This window comes from Hyaena hyaena, unplaced genomic scaffold (assembly GCF_003009895.1).
Source record: "Hyaena hyaena isolate Hyena2069 unplaced genomic scaffold, ASM300989v1 scaffold_2077, whole genome shotgun sequence".
In the NCBI taxonomy this organism is placed as follows: Eukaryota; Metazoa; Chordata; class Mammalia; order Carnivora; family Hyaenidae; genus Hyaena; species Hyaena hyaena.
In genome coordinates, this window is record NW_024082711.1 from 1 (window position 1) to 17916 (window position 17916).

General features: G+C 47.1%; 1 protein-coding gene across 1 annotated transcript in view; it reads right to left on the reverse strand.

Annotated features, from left to right (window-relative positions):
* Positions 1-1101: 1101 nt before the first annotated feature.
* LOC120227206 (calcium/calmodulin-dependent protein kinase type 1D-like) overlaps positions 1102-17916 on the reverse strand; it is a 28516-nt gene continuing 11701 nt past the window's right edge. The window contains exon 4 of the mRNA XM_039225361.1: positions 1102-1181. Coding sequence (XP_039081292.1) covers positions 1102-1181 — 80 coding nt within the window. The remainder of the gene's footprint in view (positions 1182-17916) is intronic.

Below are 17916 nucleotides of genomic sequence, written 5' to 3' on the forward strand. Positions count from 1 at the left end.
AAACCAGAATCAGACCTGTAAACACAGAGAACAAACTGACGGTTTGCCAGAAGGGGGAGGGGTAAAATGGGTGAAGAGGGGTGGGAGATAGAGTGATGGAATGAATATGTCACAGGAATAAAAGGCACAGCATGGGGAATATAGCCAATGGTATTATAATAGTGTAATAGCATCATGTGGTGACAGAGGGTAGCTACACATGTGGTGAGCACAGCCCAACATACAGAGTTATCAAATCACTATGTTATATGCCTGAATCTAACATAACATTGTATGTAAACTGTACTCAAATAAAAACATTAGAAATACATTTTAAGAAAGAAAAATGTAAATCAAACCCACAATGAAAGTGCTTCATACCGGTTAGGGTGGCTGTTACGAAAACTGGAAAATAAGTGTTGGAAGGATGTGGAGAGACTGGAACGCTTGTGCGTTGCTGTTGGGAATGTAAAGTGAGGACGCTGCTTTGGAAAACAGTGTGGAGCTTCCTCAAAATGTTAAGCGTAGAACTACCATATGATCCAGGCATCCCACGTCTGGGTATACACCCAAAGGCAAACATCTGAATACCCATGTTCATAGCAACATTATGCACGACAGCCACAAGGTAGAAACCGCCTGGAGTCCACTGAGGGATGAATGGATAAACAAAATGTATCATATGCAGATAACGGTCTGTTGGTCAGCCTTAAAAAGAATGAAATTCTGGCACCTGCTCCCACATGGATGAACCTTGAGGACATTATAAACAGACAGCCAGTCATGAAAGGACAAATGCTGTGTGATTCTATTTACATGAGAAACCTAAAATGGCCGACTTAACAAAGACAGGAAGTAGAATGGAGTGAGTCTGGGACCACGGTGGGGGGGTGAGGAGGGACCATAGGGAGGCAGTGTTTAATTGGGACAGAGTTTCAGTTTGGGAAGATGGAAACGTTCTGGAGATGGGTGGTGATGATCGTCTGCGCAACAGCGTGAATGTATTTGACGCCACTGACCTGTGCATTTAAGAGGGGTTAAAACGGTAAATTCCGTGTTATGCATATTTTGCCACAATAAAAAAAAGAAAGTGCGAAAAGAAGCCGAGGTAGCAAGCAATACTTACAAGATATAGGCAATCACCCCAATGGACCAGCAGTCAACTGCTTTGCTGTACGGTTTCTGGGCCAGGACCTCAGGAGCTGTGAAATGACAAAGGAGAGATACAAACCTGACAACTCAAAAGCTTAAGACATAAAACATTTCTTAGATATTTCTTTTTTTTTTTTTTTTTGTTTACTCCTTGGGCTGAACTTTCTGTCTAAAAACTGAGTAGAGATAGAGGACCTATTTTAGGTGTTGGGTTTCTTAGCCAGAAAAAACATGAGAGCATTTCTGTGTGTGTGTGTGTAACTGGAGATTACCAATCAAATTCAATCCATCAATCAATCAACAAATAGGAACAGGTGGCTATGTCATGTCAGTGCTGTGCTAAGTACTGCAGCTCAGACGAGACTGAGTCAGAGAAAGGTATACTTCACTTGGAGCCTGGGGTATGACTCCGCCGGAAATTAACTCAGGGAAGCATCTCCGGCCCCAGAACAGGGCCTTCCTGGGGGGTGTGGGGCGTGAACATGAAGACTCTCCATAATGCCTTCATGGAGCTCACAATCCAGTGCAGCGAAGACCTGAAATCTGGTGCCTGGGGAGCCTGCCTTAGACCTGCTCTCAGCTCATTCTCTAAGGTTTTGGGTAGGTCATCCATCAACACTGATATTTTGTCCTCTCATCTGTCAAACAGCAAAAATGCTCCTTAATCCCAATTCCTCGCTTCTAACCTGAGAGTCCTCCGCGCCAGGGGTCTCATCTTATTCTGTCCCTGTTCTCACACTCTCTGTTCCTGGTCTTGTGCCTCCAGCCCTGTGCTGGGCACCCACCCAGCCGCTGGCAACCAGCTGCCATATATATTTGTACACAGAGTAAATACATGCTAGAAAAGATGGTGAATCTCCACAAGAAAAATCCCCTTGTCACCCAAGTATATATGATCAGCATGTCTTTCTAGAAAACTTAAGAGAGTAGACAAACTCAAAGAGCTGTAAGTGTCCCAGGCACTGGCTATATGCTGACTGCGTGTTCTGTGGGTTTGGGATGCATTAACGCACTTACCCCACCTGGTCTTGGTTGGGGAGAGCGCTCATAATGTTATCATTATCATGATGACTCCCAAGTTACAGGGGGGCGGAGAGGCCCAGTAACCTGCCCAAAGGGATCCGCTAGAAAGTGGCCTCTCCACCAACTTCCTCTCTAAGGGACTAACCTGAATTAAGTGCGTGCCGTGATCTGGGTCTCAGGCAGCACTCATAAATGTTTTCTACTCTATCCCTTTCAGCAACCCTCACAATGACCTTTCTCTGCACCTGAGAGGAGGAAAATGAACCTCAGCGAAGTTCTTTTACTGACGCCACACGGCAGATACAGGTCAGCTGGAACCTGAACCAGGTCAATCTCACCCTTGTCCAAGTTCCTCCCCCTGGAAAATGCTCACTGCCCAGGTGAGTGCTCCTCCAGTCTGTAAGGAAAGTCCCTTTGCAAAAAGACTAACAGAGGGGAACCCCTCTCTTCTATTCGTTAAGCTTTCCTAAGCAGGACTTGGGGTGCATAAAAACTATTGTTCAATGCTTCTGGTTACGACCATAAGAAATACGATCCACAGATAACCCCCAAATCTGCTTGTAGGTTTCGTCCCCAGTTCCTCCAAACTTCTGATTTGACTTTATTGTTTTCATTTTTACCAAGAGCAAAATACATAGGGTTGTATGTCCTTTATTTGCTACATTTAGCCTCGATACAGTAAGGGAAAGGAGAAAGAGAACTATAATGCCAGGAAACTCACAAATGGAAGAAGCGGCCCCTGGATAACTGAGCTGGCCGCATCCATACTTCCTGGCCCCCGTGACTGCTAGGAGCATTTTTCTCAGATGCGTCTAATATGGCAACTGGCCACAGGGAGCCGTTTACCACAGTAAATGTCTTGCTGATTTAGGAGGCATACTCTCTCTGAGCTCATGTTCTGTATGAGTGTCAGATGGTGGGAGATAGTGGGACCAGGGGACAGATGGTGGGAGGTGACTGCATTTGCAAGGAGCTTATTTCTAAGCCTCCAGGGCCATCCACGTGGGCTGATGGCAAGTTCAAAGGAGGCAGAGAAGGCTCACCAGTGATGCCCGACCCAGTGTCACCTCCCAGCAGAACAGACAGCAGAATATCCCGTGCCCAGAGCCAGGCTGGTGGGCAAGAGCCCTGGCCTCCAGGTCGCGGGGCCGCGCGGCTCTTAAGGGAGATGGCAAGCCAGCCTGGCCTAGCCACTCAGTGGCACCAGATGTCAAACAGCAGTGTAGGGGCAGCTAGAGCTCAGGGCAGGATCAGGGGCACAAGCTGTTGGGGCACACCAGGTGTGACATGGCGAAAGACATGCAGAAGGAGCCCTGAGAAGGTGAGAGGGGACTTCCAATAGCTGCTTCCACAGTTTATAAGCAAAGATTGAGCCGATGCCCTGAGCCATGATGTGCGGAGGGTAAGCATCACAGCACCTGCAAAGTACGCTTCACTCCTAGGAAGAGCTGATATTGTGTTATTTTGCATTCCCCACCCTCAGTGGGAGGGTGGGTGTGGGAGGAAGGACTCCTTAGGAGAACCCCTCCTCCCTCCCTCTCCTTCTTCTGCCTTCTTTCTCCCCCTCCTTCCCCTTCGTCTCTTCCTCCCCCTCCTTCCCTGTTAGAAAGAGGGAAATTCTGGCCACTATCCATTATTCAGAAAACAAAAGAATAAAGAACATGATGTCCCTCCAGAAATCCGTACGTCCAAGGGCACCTGCACATTCAGCAGCTCTGCCCTCAGCCTGGCACACAGACCTATGTTTTGGAGGACTGTGCGAGACACTGCATGCACTCGAAAAGCAAGTGGCTGATTTTGAGGCAGCCTGGAACTGGGATGTTACTTGAGATGTTTAGATTCTTGAAGCCACAGATGACATATATACAATTTTCAAAATCGGAGATTTTGTTTAAGTGGGAAAAGTTATAAGATCAAATATATGGTTAAAAAAAAAAAGAAAAGAAACAGTGTCTGGATCTTTCTCAGATGCTTCTATTCTCACAACTGACCAAAGGGAGTCACCAACAGATGCCAGGATCGGTTGCATGGGTGTTGGGGGAAAGTTCTAAATGATTAACAAGTGAATATCAAGGTAGCAATACTGGGGGTGGAGGTCTGTGTATTTGTGCCAAACATTTCTTGTTCTTCCTGGTGTTGTGTCTTACCCAGGTTCTATCAACAATAATGCAATGAACACTTTTTAACCAATTGTTGGCAGGTAAATCACTTGCCTTGAGGTGAGGTTCTGAACTACACTTAAAACACACAGAGAGTGAAGTCCTTGGATGTGTAATGTAACAATAAACAAGAGAAAGTAGGTTGATTTGGAAATGATATTCTCACCAACCTAAAATAAAGAATTATGCAATGGCAACATGTACTAATGTGTGTTGATTCCAAATGCTCTTTTGATTTGATTCGTGAAACCAAATGTTCTCAGGACATTGTTTGAACAAGCCTGCCTACATCCCTATAAATAGCTACTGTTAATCTCAAAGTGATTCTTGGAAAACACCAATTCTCAGGCAATATTCAAAACTCTCCTGACAATTTGATATGGTCATCCAGATCATGACGAACCCCTGGGATCCGCTGGGATGTTTTCTCTCCTGCTCTCCTCTGGGTGCTGCAGTGGGCTCCCCTTGTTTGGCCAACCTGTTGAGTTCTCCTCACCTCCTACCCTTTCCCTGATGCTTTCAGCCTGTAGCTCTGCAAGAGTCCACTCTTGCTCTGGTCTTGTGACAGGCCAGGTTTCACTTTGAGAACCAGCCACATCCCTTGTATTATGTTATTAATCTTATACCATAGGCAAGAATTTGGTTGTAACTTTTTTTTTTAATGTTTGTTTATTTTTGAGAGAGAGAAAGAGCAAGTGAGCACAAGTTGGGGAGGGGCAGAGAGAGGAAGACACAGAATTCGAACCAGGTTCCAGGCTCTGAGCTGTCAGCACAGAGCCTGATGTGGGACTCAAACTCACGAACTACGAGATCATGACCTGAGCCAAAGCTGGACATTTAACCGACTGAGCCACTCAGGCGCCCCTCGGCTGTAATTCTAAAAAGTCATAGCATCCAATGTACAAACTCTGACAACAAATGCGCACAGTCCCCACGCGGCCTTGGAGAGAGAGTGGGAAGGGTTCTCTGAGTCCCACCCACCACAAACCCATCTCTCTCCCAACACCAGACAGATGCTAAAGAACTTCCTAATGAAGGAGAAAAAATTTTCGCTCCTGACTGTACCCAGCACGATTCATGTGTAGTGGGAGGGTGACAATGACTCTCGCCACCCCCTACATTTCCTTACAGAGGGAGGCTCTGCACTGAAATAAGTTAGTTGGTGCCACTGACACTTGACAAAGAGAGCCGTCATTGAAGGGCACTGCGGCTCCTTGGTGATGCCATCTGCCCCCAAGCAGAGTGGGAAAGGGCTCAGTCTCCTGGCACAGTGGAGATAGAAGGACAAGACTCCAGGCCAGAGGACACAGATGTTCCTCTAGTGCCTCTCTAGGCAGAGTCCTGGGGGCTGTCAGTGGCAACAGACCCACGTGGCGGTGCTGAAAAGGACACACACAAGATAGGCAGTAACTGAGTGGGAGCAGACCTAGTTGGGTGCCACGTCTTGGGTTCCCAGGTTTAATGACCAAATGCCCATAACACGCCAGCCTCCAGGACCTTCTACCCTCCCTTCTGCATCTCCGCCCTCCTGTGTGAATCACACTGTTGAACAACCCCACGCTTCATGCCACTGGATGGCAGGGACATCTCTCTGGTCTGTATTTTCAGGGCTTAGACCATTCTGTTTGGTTAACAAAAGGTTATTCCTCACATGAAGCTGGGGGAGGAAACAGGCAGAATTAGCCCTAATCCTCTGTATGTGGCTGACTGTCATTCACACCACTCTCCTTTTAAAACCTTTTCTCAAAGGGATCTCAGAATGACTACTTTCAGGGCTAGTGGGCAGAAAAGACCTTCTGTTAAGTGATCTCTCAGAACCTCCTTCCCAGTCAGATCTTGGGGGTTAACAATTCTGTTTTCTTAGCTTTCCCTGATAGAAAGAGCATCCCATAGGATGGTTTGGTTACTCCAGCAAATGAAGTCAATCACGTGAACCACGCGGCCTCAGCAGGGCACCCCCAGGCTGCTGGAGATCTGTGTGGACAGACAGGGCCCCCCTTCTGAGCCCCACGCTCATCGCATCCTGTTCAGTGAAGCAGTTGGTTCAAAATTTAAAATAATTGAATTCACTGCTGTGAGACTCACTACCACCCCACTGTGGAAAATTCCACTTGGTGGGAAGAGTCCTACAAGCCAAGCTGTTTTATATTGGTTGAGAGCAAGGGTTCCTGGTAAAGGGAAGGACTCCAGAGATTTCAAAAAGGAAAAAAAAAATTCAGAAACCTTTCATCTTGTTTTTAAAACAATTCAATTGCCCATTTTCCTTCCTGAAAGAGGGAGAAGAAAAAGGCTTAACCAAGTCTAACCGGAAGCAGGAAGAGGGGCTGTCTGTTGAAGTAGGGGTGACACTCAATCCCCAGGCTCAAATAAAACAAAAAGAACTCATGAGAGACTCTTGAATGCTGACAAAGACTGAGGACTGATGGGTGTGGGGGGGAGGGGGGGATGGGCATGGAGGAGGACACTTGTGGGGATGAGCACTGAGTGTTACGTGGAAACTAACTTGACAATAAACTATTTGTAAAAAAAAAAAAAAAAAGAACTCTCCCTTTCCCTTCTATCTCAAGAGTGTGCGCAAGAGCAGCTTCTGCAGAGGGAGAGGAAGAGATTGAGAACATCTCACCCCGTTACCAGGTTCATGTTCAAGGCTGTTTGTTCTCCTCTGAGGAAGTCTTAGTACCATTGTACTCAGTACCTCCGAGTTGACCACCTCCAGTGGGGGAATCAGGGGAACACACAGGTGGGGTGGCCTGGGGCGGGAAGTGCCCCTCAATGTCAGAAAATGGAAACCCAGGGCTCAGAACCATGGGATCTAGGGGTGTGTCTTGCATCCTTCAGTTGTTTAATAGCTTGGGTTCCATTTCAGGCCCTGTGTTCATGGTGTGAAGGAAGCAGACCTGGGCTCTGTGCCCATGATTCATCTCTTCTCCTGGGCGCTGAGTATGGACACAGCTTCAGAAGTAACGACTGCCATGGCTGCCTTCTTAGGGAGACAATCAGACTATGCCAGACGAGTGTGTGGCAAGATGGCACAGGTATTGATTTACCCTGAATAACACTCTGAACCTACTCTAAGTAAAACTCTGAGCTGTCAGCACAGAGCCCAACATGGGGCTTGAACTCATGAACTGTGAGATCATGACTTGAGCTGAAGTGGGACACTTAACTGACTTAGCCACCCAGGTGTTCCGGATTTAAGAAGTTTTAAATAGCCATGCACACTGGCTTTGCAGTGAAAGAAATCTAGGATCCCCCACTTACAACACCTGTAGATTTGGGTCAGTCATTTAATCTCGTTAAGCCTCCATTTTTTTCATCTGTAAAATGGGAATATTAACAGAGCCAACCTTCAGGACTGTAATGAGGCTTAATGAAAACAATAAACATATAATAAGGTATAGGTAGAGCTAGTAGTCGTTACTATGTAAGAATGAAGGGTTGAGAGAATCATAGGATAAAAAGAGAATGGAGGTTTTATTATGCTTTAGAATTCAGGATGGACAGATCCTTGATGTCATTTGGTACTTTCCCTTCATTCTTGCTTTGCATAATGGAAATGATTCAAAAGTGGAGATTTCCATCCTTTTGATTACAGCCTTTGGAAATCAGAATTGAACTGGATCCACAAATGATGGAAGGGCATGTCTGATCACTCGAATCTTGGAGTTGGAAGGAGACTTAGCCCCCCCATATCAACCTCTTACGTAGGTGGTCCCTTTGTGCCTTGAGTTGTTGATCCTTTTTTTTCACGTATTCATCAGCACACTCAACATCCCCTCTGGGTGCAGGCACCGTTCTAGACACTACAACCCAGGAACTGCCTGTTCATCATTACTGATGGTGCCGCGGGCACGGAACAGTCCACCATAATATTAAAGGTTCCCACGATGGCTGAGGAGCACTGGCTGGCTGTGGTACCTTCGTGGCTCAGCATTTATTGAGAGAAGAGAGTTACTGTATTCCTTCCACGTTTTCTCTCCCTGGCCCTCAGCCTCCCCTCACCCACCTACCCATCCCAGGGTATCAAGATTACCTTCCCCATCACCCTGAGCTCTCTCCAATCCTTTAACTAGCAGCAAGAGGGCACTGCCCAGCTCCAACAAATTCTTCTTTTCATTGGCTCTAAGAATCATTCTTTTTAAAAGGGGAGTTAGAAAAATTTGTTCCTATAGAAGACTACTTATAAAAATAAGCATATTGTAATTTTTTTCTCTAATTCTTTGCAGTGTATGAAACTCCTGCCCTCCCCTGCCTGCAGAGACAGAGCTGATGGATACTAGGATCCCATCATTTGGAAATGGGTTGGAAACGTCGAACCTACCTGTGATACCAGCAAGAAGAGGCTGGCAGGTGGGCTTCTTGCCATTCCCTGACCTCTTCCAAGGCTCCTTTGTGCCTCTTGCTGGCTGACCTCACCTCCCTGAGGCGGTCAAAGAGAAAGACCCTTGACTTGAACTTCATGTGTGTCATGACGGAAAGGCTCTGAGAGATGGGAGTCAGTCATGGTCAGAGGTACCTCTTTTACCATCATGGCTTTCCCCCAAGTGGCTCATGGATTCAGGTTTGGCTCTGCTGGCCAGGTTAGGCAGTGTGATAGGGTCTTTTCAGGGAGAAGCTTAACAGAGCAGCAGTGAGAACGGTGAACTTGTAGCAGAGTGTTTTAAACATGATTAGACTGTACACACACTGAGTGGTACTGTCATCTCTGCCATGTCCGATCAAGCAGTGAATGAGAGGACAGAATTATAGGCTGAGCCCTGTGCCAATGGAGCACGGAGAATCTGTTACCTTTCTTTTTTCTTTTAAAGTTTATTCAGGGGCGCCTGGGTGGCTTAGTCGGTTAAGCGTCCGACTTTCGCTTGGGTCATGATCTCGCGGTTCGTGGGTTCGAGCCCCGCGTCGGGCTCTGTGCTGACTGCCAGCTCAGAGCCTGGAGCCTGTTTCGGAGTCTGTGNGGCTCTGTGCTGACTGCCAGCTCAGAGCCTGGAGCCTGTTTCGGAGTCTGTGATTCCCTCTCTCTCTGACCCTCCCCTGCTCACGCTGTCTCTCTCTCTCTCTCTCTCCTAGAAATAAATAAAACATTAAAAATAAAATAAAATAAAGTTTATTTACTTATTGTGAGAGACAGAGAGAGAGAGAGGAGGGGCAGAGAGAGGGAGAGAGAGAATCCCAAGCAGGCTCCACACTGGCAGCCCAGAGCCCAACTCAAGGCTTGAACTCACAAACAGTGAGATCATGACCTGAGCCCAAATCAAGAGTCAAAAGCTCAACCGGGGCACCTGGGTGGCTCAGTCGGTTGAGCGTCCGACTTCAGCTCAGGTCATGATCTCACGGTTTGTGGGCTCGAGCCCCATGTCGGGCTCTGTGCTGACAGCCAGCTCAGAGCCTGGAGCCTGTTTCAGATTCTGTGTCTCCCTCTCTCTCTGACCCTCCCCTGTTCACTCTCTCTCTCTCTCTCTCAGAAATAAATAAAACATTAAAAAAAAAAAAAGAGTCAAAAGCTCAACCAACTGACCCACCCAGGTGCTCCAAATTTGTTATCTTTCTATGCCTCAGTCTCTTGTTTTGAAGGGCATCTGCTATTTTGTCCTGAGGTTATCCCTTCGTGGAAAAGAATGTGAGCTCAAGTGGAGAGCTGCACATGACTTCTTGTTTTAGGGGATTTCCACAGGTGGGGAGAAGGAATCCATACAGCACTAATCCATGCTGATGGGTTACTACAAAAGGCCTTAAATTGAACTGTAATCCAGTTCCAACGAGTTGGAGAAATTGCATGTTGGAGAAGCAGCGAGAAGGCTTTCTTTTAAACACTGGGAGAGAAACACAACATTTCTATGACAAATAAACTTCTACAGATCAAGGAAAAGAAGATTCGGGCATTCATTTCAGGCTGCAGTTTGGCTGTGGGAAGAACTGATTACAACAGGGAGTATGATCGACGGTGCTTAGTCACAACTCTGTAAGGAGACCTTGCAGCAGGTGGGAGTTACACAAGAAGAAACAGATAACGAGGGCCTTTACTACAAGCATCCCCATAAACCGTGTTGCTTCACTGAGGTTTAGAGGACTGTAGCCTGGATCGCAGGCAATCACAAATCCAGCTGAAACACAGCCTCATTCTTTGCCTGTGGTTTGCCTGCAACCCAAAGTCACGGAAGTTAAGAGCAGTAGGGGGCTCCCGGGCCAGCTCCGTCCTTGGCCAGGACAAGTTTCCTTGCACTTTCTCGTCCTTCCCTTAGAGCTGTAATTTACTAAAAATGCATCCCAAAACAGCGGCTCGCTCTTATTTTCCTAGTAGCCTCTTGAATTTTACCACAGGCATGAAAAGTCCCCATGAAAGCACCATCCTGGTTTATAATTACTGTTCCAATCTGAGCTGGAGTACTATACAGATGCTACTAGAGCCAGAATGTGGCCAGTGGGTGGAGGGGTGAGGCTAAGGAGTGGGAAGGGAATGGAAAATGGGAGGGCAGCTGGTGTTTTAAAATGTGGGAGCGACCTGGAATTCAGTGGGAGGGAGGAAAGGAAGTGTTCGGAGTTAAGGCAATTCAGAGCAACGTGGCAAGAAATTACCCTACGATGTCGTCCTCAGAGGTCATCCCAAGACCCAGCCTCTTCCCTCATGGGCTTGTCACCACACGGATGGCAACTCTGCGCCCCCTGAAAGCCGACAGGCTTCACTTCACGATTAACAGGACCTTTACAGCCATTCTGGTATTTTGGGTTTTAGTCATTAAAGGAAAAAAAAAAGTTCCAGAATATTGCGGGGTTGCTCTCCCTCCTCACCACCAGAGCAAAGTGGAGCCAGTTTAGAAGCCATGACACTCCATCACACTATCCAATATTTAGAAAGGAGCTGTCCAGAAATTGCAGAAGGGTGGGGGTGCCTGGATGGCTCAGTCGGTTGAGCCTTTGACTCTTGATATTAGCTCAGGTCATAATTCCAGGGTCATGGGATCGAGCCCCATATCAGGCTCCATGTTGAGCAGGGAGCCTGCTTAAGATTCTCTCTCTCACTCTTGCTCTCCTTCCCCCTCTCCCCACTTGCTCTTTCTCTCTCAAAAAAAATGCAGAAAGATATAAAGTGCTTTGTGCTCAGTGTTAAGAGTGATTTAGGGGGACGGGACATGTGGAGTAGGGGTTCTTCTAAGGCCTGGCTGGGTTACTTTGCGCACATGCTGACAAGGAGCTTCTGTCCTCGTCCATGTTTGCGGCCTCAAGGCCAATAGAAGGAGCAGACCCTCCATGTCTCCTCCCCACCTAGGGGGCCCTGTTCTAACAAATGGTGTCTGGTTACAGCACCCGGTGTGACAAAAAACTCGCTTGCTGGTTGTCACTGACTAGCTGCTGAGAGAGAAGGAAAGAGAAAAGTCTTATCTGGGTCCTGGGCCTTGCATGGCCATTGGCCAGTTCCATAAACCCTGTCTCAACGTGAATGGTCTGAGAGGATGGGAATGATGTGACGATGTAGCCATGTGCTAAAATGTGATATTTAAGGGAGCAAATAAAACTCAAGCTGTGTGGGAGAAATGGCCACGAGGAAGGGTAAGGACGAAGGGTTAGGGATGGAGGGCCCGTGGGGAAGGATGGAAGGATTCACCATGACAGGTTGCTGAGGGGACAAAAACGGGGGACAGCAACTTATTCTAGTCTTGTCTTATCTGTTCTGAGCAAAGGCAGGAAGAAATGTCAATATCCTCGATGCATGGACATTTATGCACTTGAAGGCCACTAAGTCACACATGTATAGAAATACGTGACGGCAGAACCAGAAAAACTCACGGAGGTCAGTTGGTTCAGCAGGCTTATTTGATATCCAAGAAACCGAGAACCCGAGCATTTAAGTGAAGGGATCAGGCTTCCCTCGTTTCTAACCAACAGCAGAGATATGCAGGATGCTTGCAGTCAAGTCCTAGAGCCGTGACTGGCAGCAGCTAGAGGCCGGGCGGCTTGAAGAACAGAGGTCCTCACCCAGCTGCAGACACTGCCTCCAAGATCTCACCAGAGCTGCAGGTTCCTTATCTTGCTCTAAAAATGCCACCATCTCACAAGTTAAGTGCATTTTCCTGTGTCAAGAAATGTGCTGAGAACGTGGACCAACCTTTCTCCATTTCCATTTAGAGGGGAGCACAATGAGACTTGTCTCCACTCTCTTAGGCAGGTTAAGGCAGATCTAGACCAAACATGTGTGCAACGTCTGTGCAGACAGCACTACGGTGAAGCTAGGGCAGGAAACCAGAAAGATTCCTTTCCTGCAGCTTTAGAAACGTGACGGTCAACCACATAAAGGACCATGGTGTGGTTCTGCTTATCAACACAGCTCTGGCCCGCATGGAAGAGTGCCTTCCTGTGTTCAAGTACCACCCAACAATGAAGCAGCATGGGTGCCGCTGTGCCCTCCAGATGAAGTACTGCACAGGGGTGGATTGTCACTCCATACGGCTCAATGAAACGAGAAAGGCTCATTGAGCTCAAGCACATCACAAAGCAGTTAAAGTCTCTGCGACTCTGCCTTCTTGCCCTTTCTAAAGTGATGTTTGGGATTCCTGAGTCACCCTGGGAGCAAGAGCGCACGCTTGCCTTCCTCTGGCGAGGTACTCGAGGTACTTCATCTATAGACAGTGGGCTGAAGTTCTTTGAAACTTGAGTTTTCTTTCTGAAATCGGAACTCGAACCACAGAACTGGAGAAATCCCATGAGTGTGCCAACAGCGACACGGAGGAATAAACAGTAGGCTTTCCTCTACCAATAGGAGTAGATTTGTCATCTTGAATTTATCAATCGCATCACTGAAAATTTCTATAACTTACTGTTTCTTTTCAGTGATTCAAGGGAGCCCACTTGGATATTTTCATTAACGTAGCAAAGCAAGTAAACATAAATAATTTTACTAACTTTCTTGGGTCCAACTTTTCCCTTGTTGGTGACACCAAGGGGAATGTTATACCTGGCTCAATTAAATGGATTCCAAATCCAGGTCAATGCCATATGGATGGCTGCCATGTTACCCTGAGGAGCTGATTGCCACCACACAACTCCACCATTTCTTCTAAATTATCTCTGAGCCTTGTTTAGGCAAGCCCCCCTCTCCAAGACAAACGAGTCTGTTCATTTCTTCCACACTCGACAAGAAGCAGCTGGGGACTCTGTTCTCCTGCTTTTCCACATGTTACTCTCCTCGTCTTGGCCCAGAATTCTACTCTTCCTTCAAATCACGCCTCCTCCACGAGGTTTTCCCTGGTCATTCCAGCCCTTGCTGATCCCTTTCTCATCTGTATCTGGAATGCTGCTTCTGAAATAGGTCAGTTACTTCACACTGCAAACGTGCTACCGAATATGGGTCTGTATCACTCGCCGGCCATACACCATTGGAGGGGACCTTAGTGTTGGGGCGGCTCTAGGAGCTGCCTGCAGTGGGACCCCAATACACAGGGACGGAGTGAGGCCCACAGTCTCCTGCCATCAGCGATGCGATGTTCTGCAAGGGCCCTGGCTCTTTATAAAGGACATGTGACATCAGGGCAACTGTTAAGGGTAAAGGATAAAGTTCCAGGTGCTCAGATTCCTTTGCCTTTTCAGACACCATGTGCGCTGGGATATGTGGGGTAAACAGCCCTTTTTTCATTATTTCTTCATAGCTAGAGAGCTTATTTAAATGGAAATAAACTTGGGACGCGTGGGTGGGTCAGTTGGTTAAGCATCTGACTTAGGTTATGATCTCACTGTTTGTGGGGCTCTGTGCTGACAGCACGAGGCCTGCTGGGGATTCCCTTTCTCTCCCTTTTTCTGACCCTCCCCACTTGCATACTCTCTCTCTCCCACAAAATAAATAAATAGACCTAAAAAAACTAAAGTCGTTTTGACATTGCCAAAATTCACTATTTAGCTGAACGGTCATTTAGGCAATAACCGTAAGAACAACAAAAACAACAGTGCCCATAAATTGAAACCAGTACTTCTACCTAGAAGGAGTCTGAACTATGGCGAAAAGCAGACAGCAACACCCTGCACCTGGCCTGGGCTCCTAGACAGCACGGCCCCCAGAATCAGGAGTGCTGACTGGGCCCGGGCTCTGCCCTGTTCCAATTGAGACTGGCCAGTAGGGAGGAGGCCATGGTTTCTTTGTCCAAGATCCCAACAGTGTCCCAATCTTGCAGAGAGAAGCCACTGGGGGGCGGGGAGGAGATGGGGGTGGTGGTGTCCAGCCCCTGGGTTGACAGCACGCTAGGATTTTCTTACCAAGACCTACTTCACTTTCTTCCCAGTATTATTCTGGCTGTCAGGGTCCCACTGTCTTAATTAATTAATCGTTCAATTAATCCATAATTCAAGGCCCCCGAGTCAATGGTCAACACCCAGTCTTCATCTTATTGGATTTAATAGCAACTGACACAAGGTACTTTCTCCGACTCGAAGCACCTCCCGGGATACCACACCACCTTGGTTCCCTTCCTCTTCCACATGCTGCCCCTTTATAGTCCCCTGGTCTCTAGGACTCAGCCCTGGGACCTTTATTCTCCTCCATCTTTCTCTGCCTCCCCCTTAGCCATTTCATCCACGTTCACAGCTTCAAAATACATCAGGCCCTTGGGACTCCTGGGTGGCTCAATCAGTTTAGGGTCCGACTCTTGATAGCTCAGCTCAGATCATGATCTCGTGGTTTGTGAGATTGGGCCCTGTGTCAGGCTCTGCACTGACAATGTGGAGCCTACGTGGATTCTCTCTCTCCCTCTCCCTCTCTGCCCCTCCCCTGCTCATGCTTTCTCTCTCTCTAAAAACAAATAAATAAAGATCAAAAAAATACATCAGCCCCCAAATACAGTCTGTCCTCATTACTCACAGATTCTGTACTTTTTAATTCACCTACTCGCTAAAATTTATTTTGTGGTCACATGTGGACATGAGCAGAGGCTCAAACTGAGTTTCCGAGGCTCAGGTCCCCAGTTGAGGTCAGGCAAGGCGACACTTTGCTCTCCTGTTTTGACTCTCACACTATAAACAAGTATCATTTTCATGGTCTAGTTGGTGTCATATTTTTTATATTTTTGTGCATTTTGTAGATTCACGGTTTAAAACAGCCCCCAAGCACCGTGATAAAGTGTTGTCTCATCTTCCTGGCACAAGAAAGCGGAAATGTGCCTACAGAGAAAATATGTGGCTAGACCAGCTTCACTTAGGCATAAGTTAAGGTGCAGCTGGCCATGAGTTCAACGTTCATGAATCAAGACTATATATTAAACAGTATGTCATCAAATAGAAGTACGCATGAAACGAGGTCATGTATCCATCAGTAGATGGCAATGCTGTGACCAGAGGCTCACAAGGACCCTAAGCCTGGACTTCCCTGGGAACAGTGGGTCAGCACTTACTAGTTCAGTGCGGGCGGCGACCTTACAGAGCACAACGACTATGTGTGATGAGAATCGACTGTATCTTGTTGCAGACCAGACCTCTTCACAGAACTCCAGACTCATGTTCCAATCATCACCTCCTGGACCTTGCAAACTTTAACAAACCAAAGTCCGAACCCCTGGTCATATTTCTGCAGCCTGCTCTTTCCACAGACTTTTACATCTCAGGTAAAGGTAACAGCATCCTTCCAGAGTTTCAGGCCAAAAAATACCTTAGAATTATCATTGACTTCTCTCTCTCAAAGCCTACTTTTAATTTTTTCAGAAAATCTTCATGCAGTTACCTTCAAATTTTTTCTGGAATCTGACAGCTTCCACTCTGCCAACCTAGCCCAGTCCTCACTGTTTCTCACTTGAATAATTCCAGAGCCTTCTAACTAGTCTCCTTCCTTTTACCCTTGGCCCCGCCCGCACCCTGGCATCTCTCCTAATCCCTGTCTTCCTAGAAGAATCCTGGTATGGTCAGATCATGCCCTGCCCTGCCTCATAACCCTCCAATGACTCCCTGCCACCCTAAGAAAAAGCCATAGTCTTGACAATGACTTCTAAGTCCTGGTCTGCACGTGCTCTGCCTGTTAATTCTCTGCCTTCACCTTCTACGTCTCTCCTCTTTGTTCACCCCACTACTGTTGCTCCCCTACATACTGCTGCCTCAGGGCCTTTGCACCATCCTTGGATGCTCTTCCTCCAAATAACAACATGGCCAGCTCCCTCACTTCCATCAAACCTTGACCCCACTGTCACCCTCTTAGTGAGGGCTGCCTTGATTACTACATTTAAAATTGCCACTCCCTACACACACACACACACACACACACACACACACACACACACACACACACACACACGCTTTTCTTTCCTGCTTTATTTTTCTTCATAGCACTTAACAACATAAGATATTAATTAACAGACTTAGCTGTTTGCATATAGTCTGTATCCCTCTCACTCAAATATAAGTACCTTGATGGAGGGCAGGGACTTTTATCTGTTTTTCTTTTCTTATTTATTTTTGAGAGAGAAAGCATGAGCAGGGGAGTGGCAAAGAGAAGGAGACAGAGGATCCAAAGCAAGCTCTGTGCTGTCAGCAGTGAGCCCGATATGGGGCTCAAACTCAGAGACTATGAGATCATGACCTGGGCCAAAGTTGGATGCTCAACCCCACTGAGCCACCCAGGTGCCCCCTGTTTTTCTTTTTCTTTCGACTGATGCATCCCCAGTCCCTAGAACAGCAGCTAGGCACTAAATAAATAATCCTTGATGATGAATAATGTAGCACTTACCAGATATGATTCAATTTGCCTCTTTGCCCTCTGTCTCTCACAACACTGTGAGCGTTTTGAAGTCAGAAACTCTGCCCCTACCTATTCATACTCCTAACACCAAAACCACTGAGCACAGAATATAACAGGAACTTAATAAATGCATGCTGAGTGAATGGAAGAAGAGGAGACAGAGAGAAATGCTAATTTCTGTGAACCCTGGGTTTTACCAATTTAACAAACAACTGTGCAAAGATGATTAAGATAGTCCCTGCCCTAGAAAAACCTATGGTGAAGGGGGAAAGGGACACTAATACATATGGACCCTGATGCAGTGATGAAAAAGGGGGTCAGGAAAAGAACTAGGAAGACAAAAGAGAGAGTGGGTATTAGGAAAGCAACCAAAAGGGGGCAACATGTAAGCTGGGCTTTGATGGCTGAATAGGAGTTGGCCATGCAGACTGAGGGGCAGGGGAGGAAACAGCCCAAGCTGTGTTGCTCACTGCCCAAGGTACATCTACAGGTCATGAGCTTCCCCAGTGTAGCTCCTTTCTTGCTCTAAGCGGCATTCCTAGGCAGCTCAGGGCTCAACAAACATGAATGAGCAGAACCACTTTACATTTGCCCGGAGCTCCTCTACCCCCTCCCCACTGAAAGAAAACTCCATATCTGACAACAGAATTACTTGATGGACCCACTGGCCACCATTTAGGGCAGAAAGAGCAAAGGCCACATCTAAACATGGTTCCCAGCTCCCAGATGCGTCAGCATCTGACATCTAAGCAGAACCAGACCACTTGAATGACAGCCACTTAGCAGCCCAGAGAAAGTGCCATTCCTGGGTTCTGCCAAGACACGAAGAAGCAAAAATCCACTTAGAAAGTGCAAGAGCTTTCCAACATCAGAGCCAAATATGAGAACAGTGTGATGCGT